Genomic DNA, 21,513 nt, shown 5'->3' on the forward strand with positions numbered 1-21,513 from the left:
GCAGAACTACTAACTGGTCTAAACAAATGTGCTGTGGTGTAGGGAAAAAGAGTCAAGGGGGCAGGTTGAAATGTTTCCCAGCTGGATTACTGACCATCTTTAAGCTTTAGTTTCCACCGAAATTGAGAAAAATTTTACTTATGCCAAAGACAAGTTGTGGGGTTGAAATGAAATCATGTTTATGAAAGTGCTATGTTGACTATAAGCATTATGGAGAGATAAAACAGCAATAATAATAGATTCCTTACATTTCTCTTGGGCTAGAAGCTCCCCTCAAATAATTTACCATTTGTATTAGTTTCCTAGGACTGCCACAATACAGTACCTCAAACTGGGTGGCTTCAAACAGTAGACGTTTATTATCTCAAAATCCTGGAGGTTAGAAGTCTGAAATCAGGGTGTCTGCAGGTTGATTCCTTCTGAGGGCTCTGGGGAGAACATGCCCCATTGGCCTCTCTTAGCTTCTGGTGACAGCCAGCAGGCCTGGTGTTCCTTGATTTGTAACTGCCTCGCTCCAGTCCCTGCCTCCACCTTCACGTGGTCTCCTTGTGTCTCTGCCATCACACAGCCATCTTCTTACAAGGATATCAGTCATACTGGATTAGGGGCCCACCAACCCCGTAAGACCTCAGTAGGTATGAATAATCACATCTGCAACGACCTCTAAGGTCACATTCTGTGGTACTGGGGCGGGGGGTGGTTAGGACTTCAACATATCTTTTTGTGGGGACACAATTCAGCCCATGGCACCATCTAATCATTACTAATAATTATAACAAGAACACACGTATATGACCCTTGTGGACATTACAAAGCACTTCAGATACATTACGTAAATTGAAAACTTCAGCCAAGTAAGTAGGCAGGAGTCATCTCCCAGGACAAATAAGGAGCTCTCTTCTGGACAGCTTAGTAGAGGTTAAGGGTACTAAGTGGCAGAGGCAGAGCTCGAGCCCCTAGTCTTCCAACTCCAAGTAGAGTGTTTTTTTCCCCTGGAGACTCACATAAATAACTCTCAGAGCCCAACATTAGCAAGGTAATATGGGTAAGCATCTCAAGAGCCCTAGAAAACGCTGTAAGAACTCCAAAGACCCTCAAAACAACTTGCTGCTGCCATTGACATGTTGCCCCTGTGTCACCCGGATGTCCACTGAGCACCCCCCCATTCACACAGGGACTCAGGAACACCTGCCAACCTGAATGCCTCTACCAGAAAGCCAATCACAACAGGTACATTACTAATTCTGTAATTTTATTGAAAATGTTACTGAACACGGGGAGTTTGCCTCATATATTACATAACTTGCCTCTGGAAAAGATCCACAGCCAGTCTCTTCTCGGCCAGGTCATTATTTGGAGTCCTTCCCTTTCCTAGCTCCTCTACTCAGAGCCCATGCTGACCCAGCCCTACTGGGCTGCTTCTTCCTGTTATGTGTTATTTAAAACAGGAGATGCCTCCCTCACCCACCTACAGCATTCAGCCCTATGTAAAACTCAGCAATGGAGGCTTCTAGAGCCACCAAAACCATCTCCCAGGGTAATGCTTAGGAACAAGCAATGGAGAAACCATAGAAAAGACATTTTATCAGTTCCATCACTCTACGCACACACTCACAGATTATTTTTGTGAGGCAGCAAAATATTCTCTGAAATGCCACTTTTTCACTTTTTTTTTTTTTGCAGGACTCTATGCACTGAGAATGTAACTAGTCATAGAATAAATCTCATGGAAATGAAAATTCTCTTCAGTTATGCCCTTTTGTGTTCTAGAAAGGGGGTTAAATTTTCAAATTTTTGTCTCTTGAATATTACAGGTTGCCGAAATGGTTATTAAATCTCCTAAGTAAATTTAGTGCTCTAGTCGCAAGAACAGAACGGGCAGAGAAGTGAGAGTTACTATGTACCAATGCATCTGCCAGCAACAGCACAGCTGGTGCAAGTCACATTGAGTTGCAGAGAAATAGAACTCAGAGTTTGTGGAAAATCTGTTCAGATTCAGTTGTCAGCTACATAATCAATGATTTATATAAAGTCCAAATATCCCTCTGAAAAGGCCCCTTAGGAATACTTCCTCCTGTGGTTAGTAACTCCATCTGCACAAGTCTGGAATATTCGTTATATCTTTCTTTCACAGTTAAGTTTAGATATATAAGTCCCAATGCTATGATATACTAATAAAGCAGTGAATTTTTTAAGTTCAGGGTAGCCACATCTCGCTACTAATGAAAAGCCTCAGTTTTTAAACTTGTGGATGATCTGATGTTTTGAACAACAGTATTACTAGGAATCTCTCTTAGAAGACTGAGAATGTTCGTATGTTGAATGTTATTCCAGTCATTGATTTAGAAAAGTCAATTGGAAAATAATATTCCCTTTCCTTACAGCAAAAAATAGGAAACATATATATAAGTTCTATCTTCATCCTGTAGGAATCATGCAAATAGAACTAGACAGAGCATGATTTGGTGCTTCATTAAGCATCATTAATATACAACAATAATAATACTCCAATAGTAAATCTCAGACATGAAAAGACATTTCAAAAAGGAATATTCTCGAGCTTCCCTGGTGGCACAGTGGTTGAGAGTCCACCTGCCGGTGCGGGGGGGCACGGATTTGTGCCCCGGTCTGGGAGGATCCCACATGCCGCAGAGCAGCTGGGCCCATGAGCCATGGCCGCTGGGCCTGCGCATCCGGAGCCTGTGCTCCGCAACGGGAGAGGCCACAGCAGTGAGAGGACCACGTACCGCAAAAAAAAATAAATAAATAAAAAATAAAAAAGGAACATTCTCCACTTAAATATAAAATAACTTTTAAAAATTAATGTTAAGAACTAAAAGAAAATAAGTAACTACAGTCCATCATTTATGTGCCACTTAATGTCCCATGGTTGCAGGCAAATACATTCACATAGCACTAGGTGTTGCCCTGCAAGGCTTCCTTCCATGTGCCAAAGAGCAACAACATTGAGGCCAACTCTGAAGGCAGGACCACAGGCTGGCATCTGAGCAGAGGTGGCAGCCCTGTTCCACTGGCCCCTCTACTGGCTTAGGTCTGTTTCCTCAGACCTTTCTGGATATAGTGCTCTTTCAGGATACAGTCCTGATACCAGCCAACAACACACCCAAAGACGGAGTGCACATAGGCCCCTTGTGAGCCTGGACGGCAGAGCAGGTCTCACTGGTCTCACTGCTCCCTACCACCTGCTTCTACATGTGACCTCAGAACTTAACAGCCATATGGCAAAGTGGCCCCATTACCTCTGTCTAAAATGAATGAACAGAAATATTTGGTCGGTAAGTGGTGGAACCTGTATTCTACCCTTGGTCTACCTTGCCTTCCAACTTGCCAAGCTGCCTCTGAATATCTGCATGATTTGAAATCTCATAGTCCACATTTCACACTTCAGCACTTCATTATATGTTCTTTAGCTTTATGCCTTCAAGACTGGTCATGACTCATATGACCAGTCTTAAATAAATCAGTGATGTTCGGTCCTAAGAATATATTAGATTCATCTAAGTGCTTATTTAAAATACATATTCTTGTTCTTCCCCTCACCCCCAAAATTACGATTTAGTAAGTCTATAGTGGTGCCATGGAATCTGCATTTTAGCGACTTCCCTCCCTTCTCCACCCCCATGATACTAATGCAAGTTTCTTCACAAGAAACACTGAATCAGACTAAGTTCCTGGAGGGACAGGACCTTTATATATTGTACATGGACTAGAGTAGACATTTAGTAAATACTTACTGATACATTTCTATTTCAACTGACATTTTTATTGGTAAGTTACTAGATACAGATACAGTGCTTTCAGCTACCCATAAAAACTCCAACCAAAATGGTTTAAATGTAAGGACATTCATTAGTTCACATTAAAAATCTAGAATTTGGTTAATTTGGAGGCTTAACAACATCATCAAGCACCCAGGTGTTTTCTATCCTTCTTCCCAGCCATCCTCTTTCCCCTCGTGATCACAGGTAGCTTCAGCAGTTCCAGGCATCACACACAGACATGACTACATCCAGCAAAAAAGAGAGAAGGTTCTTCTTGAGTATGTCTTCTTAAAGGCAAAGCAACCTTACCCAGAAGCCCCACAGTAGGTTTCCCTTTGCATCTCATTGGCCAGAATTGCTTCACGTGCTCCTACCTAAACCAACTGCATCTCAGCCCAGAAGAATGGGACCACCATGGTTAGCTTGCGCCCCACCCCACCCTGAAGGACATGGGGGACAGGAGGACGTACCAAGTCAGGCAGAAGCAGGGATGGCTATTAAGAAGTTAACCAACCGTGTCTGCCACAATGAGAACACCTAAGAGAGAACAAATTCTAAACTTTGAGAGGAATGCAGCATGATTTACAAGGGTCTGTACAGAACGAATGAAGATCAAATACTCTTTCACTGGCAAATCCAGGCTGTAGATTGTCTGGAGACCAGAAAGAAGCACCAGCTCAAGGAAAACAATGAGTACATCTGCAATCCACTGCTAGGCTATGTGTCACCATCAGCAGGGCCTGACACCCTCTTCCCTTCTGCCTGTGACTCATACATCCCATCCAGGGTAGCATTGTCAGCATGCTGGGGTTTTAGAAGAATGGATTTTATATATATGAGGCTCCATTTGGTAGTTTTCCAGAAGAACATTTTTGAGCCAAATGAGTGGTGGATGGAATCTTACTACTGAAACACTTAGCTAAGCCATCTCTGTTCCTCAGATGTGCAGGTGATAAGAAAGATGAATCTCACCCAGGCTGAAGCTATTTTATACTGCTCGAGAAAGGAAGCTGAAAACTTTCAGGCTCTAACAACTTGGAGCTTTGTGGAACCATTTTTTCCTCCAATTTTCTAACAACTGAGCCTTAAGGAAACAGTCCAGCTACAGCAATCAGTCAGTCAACAAATATTTATTGACCACCTGCTATGTGTCAGGCACTCTCCTCAGTGTTGGGGAAACCATGGAGAACAAGTTAGATAAAGTGCCTGCCTGCAGGGAACTTTCATTCTAGTGATGAACGGTAGAAAATAAACACAAACAAGTAAATATGATGATTTTAGGTAATGACAAATGTTATGGAGAAGATGAAATGGGGTATTATGATAGAAAGTGACTGAGTGGAAGGTTTGCCTGAGGAGGGGTTATTGAAGTTGATACTTAAAGAATGGGAAGCAGGCAGCCATGAAGAGACTGCAGGGAAGAGCGTTCTAAGCAGAAGGAACAGCAGATACCAAGGCTCTGAGCTAGGAACTGCTTGGCATGTTTGAGGAGCAGAAAGATGGTCTGTGTAGTTGAATGAGAGTGAATGGAGGGAAGAGTGGGAGGAGATGAGGCTGGAAAGGAGAGCCAGGATTTTATTTCCAGAGAATGGAAGAGCCATCAGAGGGTTTTCAGTAGGCAAGTTCTATCTTCACACTTTTAGAAAGATCACTCTAGCTGTTGTGTGGAAGATGCACTCTTTGTTAGGAGGCAAAAGTGGAGGGGATAATGGTGGCCAGGACGGAGAAGAGAAGAAAGAGCTATGGAAAGAGAAGCTTTGAAGCCTGAGGACACTTCTGTTTGTCATTTCCGCTGTCACTCTATTAGGCCACATCAGTAGCATTAATCAAAGTGTGTCTTCTGCTTCTGCTTATTATCTTGTAGAATGACAGGAATATATGGGAGTAAAGGTTAACATTTGATTTTGGAGTCAGACAGACGTGAGTTTTGAATTCTGACTCTTGGCATCCCCAAGTTGTGTGACTGCTCCTTCTTCTGTCTGGTAAATGTTCTCAGTCTTCTCTCCTAAATCACTAATTCATTCTTCAGCTATTTCTTGTGTCATAGCTATCCCATCTTTTACGTTTCTTTATTTCAACTATTATATTTTTCATGCCTAATATTTCTAGTTGTTTATGTTTTCTAGTTGTTTTCATTTTGCTAATATCTTCCCATATCTTCCCTTTTAATACCTTTATTAGCTTTTTAAAAAATTTCTCATTGCATATATTTCAGTAATTCTCTTTTGTAGGAATCGATAATCCAATAGATTGTTTATTTGCTGGCTAATTGGTTTTTAAAAAGACTGTGCTCCTCAAATGTCCTGATAGTTTGGCCTGTGAGTTCATCTTTCCCTGAAGATTTCAGTCAGAGCCTGGTCGCCAATGAAGCGTTGTCAGCTCTGATGAGCTCGGGAGGTGGGGTGTGGATAAGCCCCAGACACAGTAAAACCGTAGTCAGCCACTCCCCATCCTACAGAATAACTTCTCCTGTCAGGTCTTCACCTTTTGCTCCTCGGGAAGAAGCAACACTAGAAGAGCAGTTGCTTTCCCACTCCTGGGACATGTGGATGTAGTGAGGTTTTATAGTATTTGGAAAATGTTTTGGCTTTGTCTTTTTTCAGAGCCAATCTAGGATAATCAATTATTGTAGGAAAAGAAGCTCTTAGCAAGATTTCTAGAGATCCAGAAACTTTTTTCCTCTTAATACTAAGAGTATTTTATTGGGGTATAATTAATATGTCCTAAAATATACAAAGTATGTATCTGGATGGATTTTGACAAATATAATCAATTATTAACAACCACCCAAATCAAAATATAAAACATTCTAGAAGCATTTTGATATTCCTGAGAAGCCAGTCAGATGACTGGGACAGTGTGGTGGTTTTTAAATGACCACAAATTCTCTGACACTCCATTTTTCAAGAAGTGGAACCTAACTCCCCTCGCTTTGAATATAGGCACAACTTAGTGACTTGCTTCTAGGGAATGGACTAAAGCAAAAGTTATGGGGTATGACCACGAGATTAGGTCACAAAAATAAGCAAAGTAAATTAAATAAAGAAAAAGACACAACAAAAGTAACTTGTTCTCCAAGAAGTTCATCTGTGAAGGGAAGGAGTAATTTGCTAATGCCAATAGGAGCTATTGGGATTTTACATGTTTCTTTGCCCTAATACTAAATAGCCCTAGTCTTTGTATTTCCCTTTTCTAATTTATTTTTTTTTACTTTTTGTTGACCTTCTGATTCTTTTGTTAATCTTTGCCTTTGAGCTATTATTTCTTCTAGCAATTAGAAAGCAGCTCACTCCTCAGTATAGAATCATCAGGCATGAAATTTAGGTGGCTCCAACTTGGCTTGTTAGAATAGCGGGTAAAATGTAGAACAATTCCCGCTTGGGAAACAGGAAAAATACATGATACAAGATCAGGGCATAAGTCAGATCCAGTTCTCAGATGAGATATAAACCGAGATTCTAACTACAAAAGGTTTAAAGTCCTAACAGACTTCTCACAGGGGAGAAAATACAGGAGTAGGAGTGCAGATGCAAGTTCTGGTTCTGGCTCGTCCAGCTCATCCTTGTAACACCCGTGGTGTTGTTTCCCTTTCTGGACCAGGGGTCATTCTTTTCTTCCTGCCATTGCAAACACCCAGAGAAGTCAGCTAGAAGACAGACTGAACAACCAGGGACGCACAATAGCTTTCCTCCTTGAACAAGCTTTCCGCATCAAGGAGGATATCTCTGCCTGTCTTCAGGGGACGCATGGCTTTCAAAAGGAGGAGTCACTCGCCAGGAAGCTTCTGGAAAACCACACCCAGACCATCACCAGCATCGTCAAAAAACTCAGCCAGAACATTGAGGTAGTTCTTTATTTTCCATATGTTGGCATCACTGCTTGACAAAGATTATCAAGCACCAGTGTCATTTTTCAGCTAGAGAAATGAGTCACTATTACTTAAGTTTAAATGATTTTAGTTTAGTTGCCTCAGAGGGAAATAGTCAATATTTCAACTTCTCATTTATGTCAAAAAGTAGAAGGAAATTCTACGTTCAGAAAATGTTTGTTGAATGTCTCTGTGACAGAAAAGACAACTGTCTAACATTAAATGTCAGACATTGTGCTAAGGTGCTTATTTTCATCTTAATCTCCAAGATTCTATTCATACAATCATTTCAAACAGAGGTCTTCATTAGGCAGTGGGAATGCTAGTTCATAGGCCCATCACACTCTGACCCCATCTCCTACCCGTTTCTCCTTCACTCTGGCCACACTGGGCTCCCAGCTCTTCTTAGAACACCCCAAACATGCTCAGGCTTCAGGGCCTTTGCACTTGCTGTGTATTCTGGATGGATCATCTTCCCCTAGATACTTCTATAAAGTATTCTTCATTTCCTTCAGGTCCCTGCTCAAAAATCATCATATCAGAGGGCCGTTCCTTGACATGCCATAAAATACCCCCTCCTCACCCCAACAGTCACAACCTCCCTTAAACCCTATATTATTTTTATCTATAGCACTTATCGCAAACGACCATGGTCTTTATTTGTTTATTGTGTTTCTCTTCTAAAATATAATCTCTGTGAGGACAGGGACTTCATTTTGTTCACTGCTAAATCACACATCAAACTGATGACAGTGTATGAGAGGCAGCCAGCAGTCTGTAAATATTTCTTGAACAGATAAATGAATGAATGAATGGATGATGTTTAAGGTGCTAAAGGAAAAAATAGAACTTCTGATCAAAAAATGAAATGCTTGGGTTAAACCAAGACAAGGTGATTCTTATCACAGGTCTTTCAGAGTTTTTAAAGTACTAATGAGCATTATGAATCTGGAGTAGCAACTTTCAGGCAAAAGTTCCAGAGAATACAGTTTAAAAATCTGGCCCCAAACGTGTGGAGTTGTGAGAATTGACAACAGTGCCCTCACACAATAATGTCCTTTTCTCCTATCAGATAGAATAGTGGATTAGACAAAAAACAAACAAAAACCATGAGATTGACCCAGCAATGACTTACTCATGACTATACATTTAAGGCTAAGGATATTTGTTAATTTATTTTCTGTCTGTAAACCCCATAATGCCATACTGCATTTGAGGGACTGCGGAAAGTTAAAAAATCTTGGTGAGCTTTTAAAAGACACTTTTTTGGTATTTAGCACATATTGAATTGACAGCAGGACCTAAAGAGTCAATGTTACTTCTCAAAGTGGTCAAAGGTGTTTCCAGGCATAATGAACTGTCATGAAAGTGACAAGAGACACATGGTTCAGTGCCTCTGAGATTGATGAGAAAATCAAGTACAACACCAGGACTAAAATAAGATCCTAATTTAGGAGTCAAAACTTCTTGTTAACTGGAAAGAGAACAGCATTCTCAGAAATATCAAAATGCTTCTAGAATGTTCTATATTTTGATTTCAGTGTTTGTTACATAGTTGATTATATTTGTCAAAATCCATCCAGAGATATGTTTTGATTTATATATTGTAATACATATTAATTATACCCCAATAAAAAAGTTTCCAGATATCCAAAATCTTGCTAAGAGCTTCTTTTCCTATAATAATTACCTTAGATTAGCTGTGAAAAAAGACAAAGCCAAAACATTTTCCAAATACCATAAAAATCTCAAAATATTTGCAATCCTGTTAAGGGTTTGGCATATATAGGGAAAATGTAAAGGACTGGTCTGATTGCACAGAAAACTGAATTAGGAAGTATTTAAAGACTATAGATATGAAGTTAAAACATTATGAAGAAGAAAGTATTAAACTACCATTAGTAAATAACTAAGACTATAAAGTAATAAGCATTTATAGAGAAATGGATGCTATCCAAGTATTTTTTAAAAACCTAAACTCTTTAATCAGATCAGCCCGTTTGTAAATTGGCCAGCAAGTTAGATCCAAGTGTGAGCAGAAGCTTGACTTGGGTTTTTAAAAGAAATGAAAAAAAGATTTTTTTGTTTAATCAACAAATTGTGACCGCCTGGAGGGGTGGGATGGGGAGGGTGGGAGGGAGGGAGATGCATGAGGGAAGGGATGTGGGAACAGATGTATATGTATGACTGATTCACTTTGTTATAAAGCAGAAACTAATAAAAAAAAACACTCAAAAAAAACACACAATAATTGTAGCAGTTAAGTTTCTTGTTCCTTTTTATTTTTTATTTTTTAATTTTTTAAATTAATTTTTATTGGAGTATAGTTGCTTTACAATGTTGTGTTAAGTTGCTTGTTCCTTTTTAAATCAAAATATTTATTTTTTAAGCTGGCAGCTAATTAAAGTTTGAAAATTAATTTATTTTTAATTCAGGAAAAGAGCATTTCATGTACAACATTGCTTTATTGCATTTTTCCCCTCCAATTTATAAGAGCAATACTTGTTCACTGTAATTATTTGGAAGTTTGGGAAACAATTTTAAAACCTAAGAAAAATTTCTCACAATTTCACCACCAAACGGCAATCTCTACAAATACCTAGATGCATCTCCCTCTGGTCTTTCCAGGCATTCCCTTTAGGAAGCTGAGACTACATTTGTAAGCACAATTTTTAATATAAAATTATATCATAAACCCTTTCATATGTCATTAAAAGCTCTTTGCATGGTGCGTACATCATGGTTTGCTTAATTATTCTCCTAATATTGAAATATCTCTGTGCATAAATGTGTCCACATTTGGATTATTCCTATTGTATATGTTCTTGGAAATGGAATTACCTGGGTAAGAACACTATAAAAGCTCTTTACACATATTGCCAAATTGGTCTATTTACATTTCCATTAGCCTTATATGAGAGTGCTTTTTTCACTGCCCCTATCCCAGCATTGAGATTTATTGTTTTAATTATTGTTAACTTGATGGGACAGAAATGAGATCTTTCCCTTTTTTTCACGTTTTAAAAGTGACTATAACAATTTACATTTTCTCTGTCAATAATCTGTTAATGTCTTTTGCCAATTTGTGTTTTTGGATTTTAGTGCTTTTTAGATTTTATTTGAGTTTTTTTATTAAGAAAAATAAGCAGGGGGGGACTTCTCTTGTGGCACAGTTGTTAAGAATCCGCCTGCCAATACAGGGGACATGGGATCAAGCCCTGGTCCAGGAAGATCCCACATGCTGCAGAGCAACTAAGCCCACGTGCCACAACTACTGAGCCTGCGGTCTAGAGCCTGTGCTCTGCAACAAGAGAAGCCACCGCAACGAGAAGCCCGCACACCTCAACAAAAGTAGCTCCCGCTCACCACAACTAGAGAAAGCCCGTGTGCAGCAACAAAGACCCAATGCAGCCAAAAATAAATAAATAAATTTATTTTAAAAAAAGAATAATAAGCAGTGACGGTAAATGTTTAACAATCAGCAATCAATTTTTTTTCTGAGGGATAAAATACCTGGTTTATAGTGTTTGCCTATTTCCATGGCGTAAATACTCTCACTATAATTGATTTAGAAAACCAACTGATGTTACTAAACACAAAGATGGGAAGAGATATACATGCACAATCGGCTCTTAAGAACAGGTGTATAATGATTGCAACACACCATTGAGACCCTTGGCAGTAACATTTGCTATAAATGTTTTTCCAGTTGGTTGTTTATATCTTAATTATATTTATATTGTTTTTTACAAGCTTTAGATAAAGTTAAATGTTCCAATATTTTGGTTTGTGACTTCCCTCATTACTTTCAAGGATAGAAATTTCCTTTAGAAATTTCAAAGATGAAATAACCTCCTCTATTATCTGTTAGTTTTATGGCTTAACTTTTTTAATAGTCTAAATCTATTTTTTTCTAAAATCTATATTCATGTATGGTATAAGGTAAGGATCTAAATTGACTGTTTTCTGAATAAGTAACCAAAAATCTCAACAGCATTTGTGAAATTCCTTCCCCAGGGATTTTGAGTCTCATATATAGCATATTTCTTTCTTACATTTACCAAGATCTTCATTAAATTACAATGATCGATTTAGCTATACACAGCTATTTAGCTACACACAGCTATTTAGCTACACTCAATTACTTATCCTTGTTTTTACAAAATGCTTTACTATTTAATAGGGCAAGTTCCTTTTTATCACTATTCCTTACAAAACAAAGCAAGACAACACCTACTGTTATGGTCTGAACGTTTGTGTCCCCATCAAAATTCATATGTGAAATCCTACTGCCCATTGTGATGGTATCAGGAGGACTTTGGGAGGTACTTGGGTCATGAGAGTGGAGTCCTCATGAATGGGATTAGTGCCTTCATAAAAGAGATCTCACAGAGCTCCCTGGCTGCTTCCACTATGTGAAAATGCAGCAAGAAGTGAGCAGTCTGCAGCCCAGAAGAGGGCTCTCCCCGGAACCCAACCACGGGGCCACCCCGATCTTGCACTTCCAGCCTCCAGAATAGTGAGAAATAAATCTCTGTTGTTTATAAGCTGCTCAGTCTGTGGTATTTTGTCATAGTGGCCCGAATGAACTAAAACACCTATAGGCATGCAAAAGCAAACAAACAAGCCAAAACAAAAAACAAAAACACCTCTAGCTAGTGTTCTTGACACTTTTATGTCTCCAGTTAAAGCTATATTTGTTCTTGGATTGTCTCAATCTGCTAGTTTACAAATGGGCAAGATTCTGTATATAGTCTTTGAAATTTCTATAATTCATTTCCTATAAATTCCTTATTTTCCTCCAAAAATTCATAACCACAAATTTAACACGGTTCAGGCCTTGGTAAAATATAGCAATTAACCTTTAATGTTTCCACAAATCACAAAGTTGTTTGTGTTTTCCTATCCTCTAAACGCTTTTCTGAGTAAACATAAATTATTTTTTATGTCTTTACTTTGGAATTTGTTTGAATGTCAGGCAAGATATAAATTTTTTCTATGGACAAGCAAAATTTTTTAATTTTTATGTATGAGTGCCAAAAATTAAAACCCACTGTTTGGGGGACCACCGACCTGGTGGTATAGGACAGTCAGCTTCATTTCAGAACACCAAGACATAGTGAAGGCATGACAAAGGATACTTGGCAAAATCTGAACACACTCAAGCCATAAATTTCTCATGTTCTCTAAAAAAATCTAAAACAATAAACGGTTTTCACTCCATGTATGTGAAACAGTTTGATTCAGATTTGCTTGTGTTAATTGTATTAGCTTCATTGTGGTTCTAATTCAATCTGTAAAGGGGCTTGCTTGATGCCATATGAAAGGTTCCTTTTTCTAAACTTTACCACCAATTCTGAAAGAGGTTTTTGTGAAAAGCTTTTATGTCAGTGATGGTCATGGCCATAATAGCACAGTAAATATGTTTTGTTTGGCCCACATTGTGTTCATAAAAGAATTTGAATACGATGTCAATATTTTAAAATTGAGAAATTTAACATAAAATCTGGATTTCTGGCTTCTGTTGAAACATCGTTGAACCATCATGCCCACCTGGCAACAATCAGCAGAACTCACGCCATCACTGTCTCCCTCAAATAAAGCAAAGATGGCTTCTCTCTGATACAGGACCCTCTCACTCACTTACACTATCAGCCTAACTAGGAAATGCACCTGATTTTGTAACCTCTACTTTAAATGATATTTTCTTATCATGTCTGATGGGAAATTAATGGGAATTTTAACTCAAATCTTGCAGATGTTGGAGGAACAAATAAAAGCTCGAGACATGGCAGCCACAGGAACTAATTTTGCAGTACAGGACCTAAACACCAAACACCTTCAAGGAGTTGGAGATCTTCGAGGAAGAGTAGCCAGGTGAGAAGAAGCGTGTTAACTAATGTTTAGTGGTCAGTAGCTGGCCACTGAGTTCTCATCCCTAAACAAGTTCCATATTGTAGAAAACAAGATACTGCCTTTAAGCTAAATGATGAGATAGTAACTGAGAAAGTGTATCATGAAATTTGAAAGCCTCATGCTCCCTGTGAGATCCAAGGGTTCTATAAAGGACCTCTGATACAGAATGCCCAGTTTGGTTTCATCTGCAAATGACAAGTCTTGTCTTTCCAGCCTTCCGCTGTCCAAATGCCAACATCTATACAAAGACATACCCTTGAAACCACACACAAAATCCCCAGATGTATCAAATCTAATGAATAAAATATTTAAAATATACAATAATTACATATAGAAGCCTAGCAAAAGAGATTTAATGGTCAAGTGAATAAAATTTTGAATATCTTTTGTATGAGACTTCTAAGTTGGAAGAATTCATGGTGTACAGTTCAGCAAAAATTTGTAGGCATTGACAACGGCAGGACCGCTCTGGCTGACACATGAAAGATGACTTGTGAGTGGCTGAGCATGGACACCTTTCCATCTTCTGCCAGCACCTCTCTTCTCTCTCCTGAAATACCCCCACCTTCATTTCATTAATCTGCTCTCAAGTGTTAATGACCAATAATTATTATTAATGACCAATAATAATTAGGTGATTAACATCTAAGACAAACCTCTTCTAGGGTATCTGTCCATTCAATTCAACAACAATGACCAAAAAATGTATTAAATACTTCTATATGCCAGGCAGTGTGCTAGTATTCAGGGGTTCAGCAATATGGTCCCTTTTCTGTAAATTCACAGTCTACCTGGGAAAACATAAAGCAATGAGGTGAGCACTACAATGAAAGCCTGGGGTGCTATAGGATTATCCAAATCAGGTGGAGGCATAAAGATGGCTTCCTGGAGGAGGTGACACTTGACATGAATTCTGAAAGGTTTGTAGCAGTTAACTAGACAGGGAAGGAAAGGAAAGGCACTTCACATAGGAGGCAAGATATGTGCAAAAGAACTGAGGGGTAAATTACTGTGACATGTTCAGGGGCTACCTGTGAGAAGAGTATTTTAGTTATGTTATTTTGGATTTGCACTTAGGGAGAGATGGGAGATTGGGAGATGAAGCTAGAGAAATGGTCCAGAGTTGGGTGATGAGGATCTTTGGCCAAGGTAAAAAGTTTAAACTTTATATAGAAAGTTATAAATAGCCATGGGAAGCTGTTAAGTAAGGGAATGACATTTAGTGAACTTCTAGTAGTAGCCAAATTGGTGGGGTACAGAAAGAAGGGATGAAGATGAAAGGAAACTATTGCAGCAATCAAGGTGAGAAATCTCAGGGGCCTAAACTAAAGCACTGGCCATGCAAGTCCAGAGCAGGTAACAGACATTCAGAAAACAGAATCTACAGGATTAGTACATATGTCTGTGTGTATACACAAACATAAACATACATACATATATATATACATATGTAATTATATATTATATGTATACCTATTTTAAAATATATAAAATTGTATATTTTATTCTATAATATTTGATACATGGAAAAGAATTTTTATAATATTTGGGTAAGTTATGAAGCAAGATAATAAAACAAACCCCAGCAAACCCATCACCCTACTTCGATGTGCCATGATTTTACAAAGAAGATAAACACCAAAAATCTCTTGAATGAAATTTGGAATTTGGTTCAATTTGGTGCTGATGACACTTCAACTATTTTTTTTTCTGCAAACCACTTAAGACCCTACTATTTCATTCTTGTAAATCCTCTCTTACGTACAAGACAAAGTCACAAACAGATTTAAACAAAGCCAAGAGATGAATGGAATAATATCAAGGAAAAGATGTGCAACGATTTTTGTTCTGCTCCACTTTCTTTTTTTTTTGTTTCCATTTTTAAAAAATTTTGTATATATTTAAGGTGTACACGATGATTTGATATACACATACATACTAAAATGATTACTATAGTCAAGTTAATTAGCATATCTTCTCCTCACAGAGTTACCTTTTTGTGTGTGTGATGAGAGCACCTGAAATCTACTCTCTTAGCATATTTCCATTCTTCAATACAGCATTATTCACTGTAGTCATCACACAGTGCATTAGGTCTCTAGACTTATGCAGCCTACAGAACGGCCACTTTGTGCCCTTGACCGACGTCTCCCCGTTTCCCCCACCTCCTCACCCCTAGTAACCACTGTTCTCCTCTCTGCTTCTATGTATTTGACTTTTTTTAGATTCCACATATAAATGAGATGATGCAGTTTTTTCCTCCTGTGTCTGGCTTTTTTCACTGAGCATAATATCCTCCAGGTTCATCCATGTTGTTGCAAACGGCAATGTCTCCTTTTCTGAGGCTGAAAATTTCAGAGTGTGTGTGTGTGTGTGTGTATCACAATTTCTTTATCTATTCATCCAAAGACACTTAGGTTGTTTCCATATCCTGGTTATTATGAATATTGCTGCAATGAACATGAAAGTACATATTTCTTCCAGGTATTCATTTCATTTCCTTTGGATATGTATCCAGAGGGGGGATTTCTGGATGATATGACAGTTTTGCCTTTAATTTTTAAAAGAACCTCCATACTGTTTTGTATAATGGCTATACCAGTTTACATTCCTGTTAACAGTGTAGAAGGATTCCCTTTTCTCCACATCTGCACCAATACTTGTTACCTTTTATTTTTTTGATAATTCTCATCTTAACAGGTATGAGGTGATATGGTTTTGATTTGCATTTCCCTGATGATTAGTAATATAGAGCTCTTTTTCATGTACCTGTTGGCCATTTGTACGCCATCTTTGGACAAATATCTGTTCAGGTTTTTGCCCATTTTTTAAAATCATGTGACCATTTAAAACCCCCTCTTTGTTTTCTGTGGTCCCGAGGGACTCACAGATGAGCCCCATTGGGTCTCAGGGCTAGGTGATTTGGGAGCCAGTCTCTTGGGTGGCAGCTAGATGTATGGTCCACACCCTTTGCTCCCCATGGAGAATCGGATTTGGGGGTTCCCTCCCAGCAGTAAGGTGTTGCACCAGGGATGGGGCTTATGGCATGTGTGTGTCTCAACTTTTTCCACCCAGTTTGATGTGGGTATTAGTTACCTGATGTGTAGAAGGCTCTAAATCAGTTTCTGAATTTTACTCAGAGGGACTTGATCCACATTTTGCTGCTTATTTGGTGCAACTGAAGGAGGAGGGAAAAATCAAGAGCCCCCTATTCCTCCAACTTGCTCTCTGATTGCTTACATACCTTCCCCTTTAATATGAAGCAGTGATTTTAGGACAAGGTCTTATTTTTCCTTGAAATGTCTCCCTTTTATGAAACTTTCTTAAATCTAGTGATTTGAGGCAGATTCTGGCTAAAAGCCATGAGATTTAAATTCACACTTCCATTTTTTCTTTTCCGTATTTTTGCAGGCAAGCGACCCATGGACAAGCTGAGGCAGATTAATTACTTTTCTCCCACATATATTGACCTTAATTCCAGTTAGTGTTCTGGCATAAGTGAAACTAAGTTGATTATTTTAATATAATTCCTAGCAAACCTTTTACTGCTTCATAAATCAAACTCAATATTTGATAACAACAATGTGCTTTGACTTTTATATCTTATTTTCCACTCCAATATAGTGGCAGTTTAAAAGCAAATACTTCCAATGAGATGAGGTTCTTGAAGTTGTCTGGCCTGCTTTTGACACTCTGTACTGTATTTGATAGATTAGTCTCATGTGCAAAAAAGAAAAAGGCAGGTATGTAAAAGGCAGCCATACAGACGGCTTACAATCTGTAGAAGCAGCCAGAGGAGGCCAACCCTCTATCCACACTTGACTATTTGGGACCTCAAGGCAGATCTGAAGATGAAAAATAAAAGTTGTGTTGATGTGGGATTAAAAGCATAAGTCATGTCCTTTGGAGAAAGAATAACAATATTATTTGGATACTGTCAACTTTTGAAAAGAGTGGGGACTTCTTGTTAAAGATATTTTTACTCAACTCCTCTCACCTGAGACATCTCAATGCCAGTAAAAATAAAGGGAAGAAAACAAAAAACTTTATCTTTACTGGAACATGGGAGTTGCCATAACCACGAACCACAAACAGAGCACACTTAGCAAATACTGAGATGTTTGGACTGATAGTGTTCTCCTTAGACCTTAAACATAATGATTTCCTCCAAATCAAGAGGCGTAATTCAGAAAGGCATAGACCAAATATTTTGAATATAACAATGTTACCCAGGGGATGGGGTGAGTCACAGGAGAGGTAGGAAACGTCCCTTGAGAGATTCAGGTCGGCAACACAGAAGAGCAGAGGGGGAAGAGCTGAAGATGCAATCATGTTATTTATCATCTGGGGCCTCCCTTCTTGCCACTTCATGCCTGAGAGAAACCAGCTGGGGTGCAACAGGCTGAGGAAGGAGAGGAGGCGATAACATCACATGAAAGAATCTATCAGGATGATTTGTTGTGAGATATACCAATCTGGTTTTTGAGGAGAAAATGGGGAGATGTGCCCTCTTCCCTGGGCCTAAAGAAACAACAGATTTGATAACAATAAGGCTGAGTAGAGGAAGTGATCTACTCTCCACCAAACATACACTAACTCACATATATACAATGGAATATTATTTGGCCATTAAAAAGGAATGAAACAAGGCCATTTGCAGCAACATGGATGGACCTAGAGATTGTCATGCTGAGTAAAGTAAGTCAGACAGAGAAGAATATCATATGATATTGCTTATATGTGGAATCTAGAAAAAGGTTACAAATGAATTTATCTACAAAACAGAAATAGAGTTACAGATGTAGAAAACAAACTCATGGCTACCTGGCGGTAAGGGGGGCAGGGAGGGATAAACTGGGAGATTGGGACTGACATATACACACTACTGTATATAAAATAGATAATAAGGACCTACGGTAGAGCACAGGGAACTCTAATCAATACTCTGTAGTGACCTATATGGAAAAAGAATCTAAAAAAGAGTGAAGATATGTATATGTATAACTGACTCAATTTGCTGTACACCTGAAACTAACACAACAGTGTAAATCAACTCTACTCCAATAAAAATTATTAAAAAAAATATATATATATATATACTCTCACTCATAGGCCGGTGGCCAGAATCTCAGGAAGATGTGAAAGTGGGACTTAGGAAGAATCTGGCCTGTGTGTGAAAACTACCACCACCGTCGATTGATCGATTGATTGATCGATAGGTAGGTAGGTAGATAAAAGTGTAAGACTGATGAATATATCTCATGACAGGAATTACCCAGAAAAACAGAGGAAGAGTTCAAATCAAAGTTCTCCTGGTTTCAAAGAAATTAAGAGCAAACGAAAGAGATAAAAGAAGATTGCTGATTGAACTGTCGCATGTCATTTTGCTCCTTCCAAAAGCCCCACTAAGTCTACAGTAAAAAAGAGTTTTCCCTTTAAAACATAAACCCACAAAGACAGGGGATATCAGCCTAGAAACACTGGAACCTAGAAGACAGATAGACTTGGGGAAACTGACTGAGCAGATGTAATGAGACCAGTTTTAAAGCTGTGGGATAAGCTGAGAATGACCTGGTTTTACACCACAGAACTCTCACAGGCTTAGGAGGGCGGGGCCAGGCACCTCTGACAGTGTGGGTGAAGGCGGGCTCTTGCCTCCTGGGACACGAACTGAGAGAAGTAGGGAGAGGCAGAGCCAAGAACCACTGCAGTGTGTTATTAGCCTTCTTGTTATTATTGACTTTTAAACTATAAACATGTTTTACTTTTATAAAAATAAGAGATAAAAGGGTTCCCCCCGCAAAAGAGATTATCAAATAACAAAAGGAGATAAATAAACTGGAATTGCTCAGGGATAGGTGAAAGAAAACATTAAAATATTACAGGGATTCAATCTACTTTAGAAGTCTCCGAAAGAAGATACAAACAACTGAAAATGTTATTTTTTTAAAAAAGGCATGAGCAAACTGTACAAAGCAAAAATGCTTTTCCATATAAAAATGGTTAGAGAAATGATGTATAGGGAACACAACATAGACCTCATTCAACAGAGACATAAGAGGAGCTCCTAAAGAAGAAAAAGAACAAATTCTTCAGAAGAAAAAAATATTTATGGATATAAGAGAGAAAGCTTTCTTGAAACAAGAGATTTGAATCTGTAGATCAAAAGGAAAACTGCAACCCCAGAAAAATTTACATAAGAACAATTAAACCAAGACACCTGGTTGAAGTTATTGAATATCAAGGATAACGAATCAATAGAAGAAAAAAGAAAAACAAAAAAGAATCATTAGACATCTAGGTAGACAAAACAGATTACATAAAAGAATGAAAAAACATAGGCATCTCAGACTTATCCACCTCAAACTGTGCCAGATAAGAATGGAGCAATGTCTATCATGTTCTGAACAAAAGAAAAAGTGACCCAATAATGTCTTCTTAACCAAATTACCTTTCAAGTATAAGAGAACAGACAGACATTCTCAAGTATTCAAGAATGTAAAGATTCCAGTGCTTCCTGGATCCTTCTTTTGAAATTTGGATGACAAAATCTGGCCAACCAAGGAATAAATCAAAATAAGGGGGGACTTCCCTAGTGGGGCAGTGGTTAAGAATCCGCCTGCCAATGCACGGAACACAGGTTCGAGCCCTAGTCTGGGAAGATCCCACATGCTGTGGAGCAACTAAGCCCATGCACTACAACTACTGAGCCTGCATGCCACAACTACTGAGCTCATGTGCCACAACTACTGAAGCCCATGTGCCTACAGCTCATGCTTCTCAACAAGAGAAGCCACTGCAATGAGAAGCCTGAGCACCTCAACAAAGAGTAGCCCCCGCTCGCTGCAACTAGAGAAAGCCCGCGGGCAGCAACAAAGAATGAACGCAGCCAAAAAAAAAAAAAAATCAAAATAAGGATTTCAGTTAAGAAATCATAGTTTTAAAGGACTGTCATTGAACATAGAATCTAAATATAGAATGAAGATTCAATAAGAGTGGGAAATTTTGTTGCAGAACGCACTGTAAATGTCATAAAAACTTATTTTTAAAATGAAAAATATTAACAAAAACTGTTGAAAGAGCAAGGATATAAACATTTAGTTGCTCACTTTTTGGCATATGGCCAATAGATAATGTCTAAAGTTGAAATGGCAGTTGTAAAAAGTATAATGATTTCAATCTATGTTAGCTTTTTATAACTTCATTTTTTAGAAATATCTCTTGTAGTGAGGAGATATATATATATATATTTGAAGTTCAGCAATTTCTTCATTTTTCACTATAGTTTCCTTTCCTTAGGTTAAATTAAAATTCAATGTAAGGTTTTTAACTAAAACTGGTACCTATAATCCTAATATTCTAAAATTAATTTATTATATTTCTATCTTTCTTTCCTCTACATGTGTAATATATATACATATATATACATATAACCACACACCATATCTATATAATATGTGTATTTAGTATAATGGTGAATGAAATAAAAACCAAATATTAGCAATGACTATTTCTGAAAAGTGGAATTTGGGATGATGTTAACTCTCTTCTTTGTTCTTTTTTTTTTGTATTATGTGTAATTTTTTTATAACAAGCATGTGTTATTTTAAAAGAAACAATAAAATCACTTCAAAGGAGAGAAAGAGAAACTTCCTTTTGAAATATGGAGTGCAGCTTTGAAAAACCACTAATCCTTGACTTCAACGTGTGGGGTTAAGCTGGTGAGGTGGGGTGAAAATGAAAAGGTGGCAACTCTCAACTGTTTATTTATTTGAGGAAATAAACAGTAGCTGCTGATCCCGTGTGGGTGCTCCCTCTGTGCCAGCCACTGGCTAAACATTTTGCATTCATTACCTCCTTCATCCTTCAATAACCCTAGGCAGGTCCACTCTTCAAGACAGCCACTTATGGTTTGGAAGGCTGAGCACACAGCACTCCAGGAGACAT

General features: G+C 38.3%; 1 protein-coding gene across 1 annotated transcript in view; it reads left to right on the forward strand.

Annotated features, from left to right (window-relative positions):
• The window catches only part of FAM81B (family with sequence similarity 81 member B), a 49,163-nt gene that overhangs the window by 8,459 nt on the left and 19,191 nt on the right, over positions 1–21,513 (forward strand). Inside the window, exons 3-4 of the mRNA XM_081232696.1 lie at positions 7,383–7,626; positions 13,409–13,527. Of these exons, the coding sequence (XP_081088822.1) occupies positions 7,383–7,626; positions 13,409–13,527 (363 nt within the window). The remainder of the gene's footprint in view (positions 1–7,382; positions 7,627–13,408; positions 13,528–21,513) is intronic.

The sequence above is a fragment of the Mesoplodon bidens genome (assembly GCF_964165515.1).
Source record: "Mesoplodon bidens genome assembly, chromosome: 4".
In the NCBI taxonomy this organism is placed as follows: domain Eukaryota; kingdom Metazoa; phylum Chordata; class Mammalia; order Artiodactyla; family Ziphiidae; genus Mesoplodon; species Mesoplodon bidens.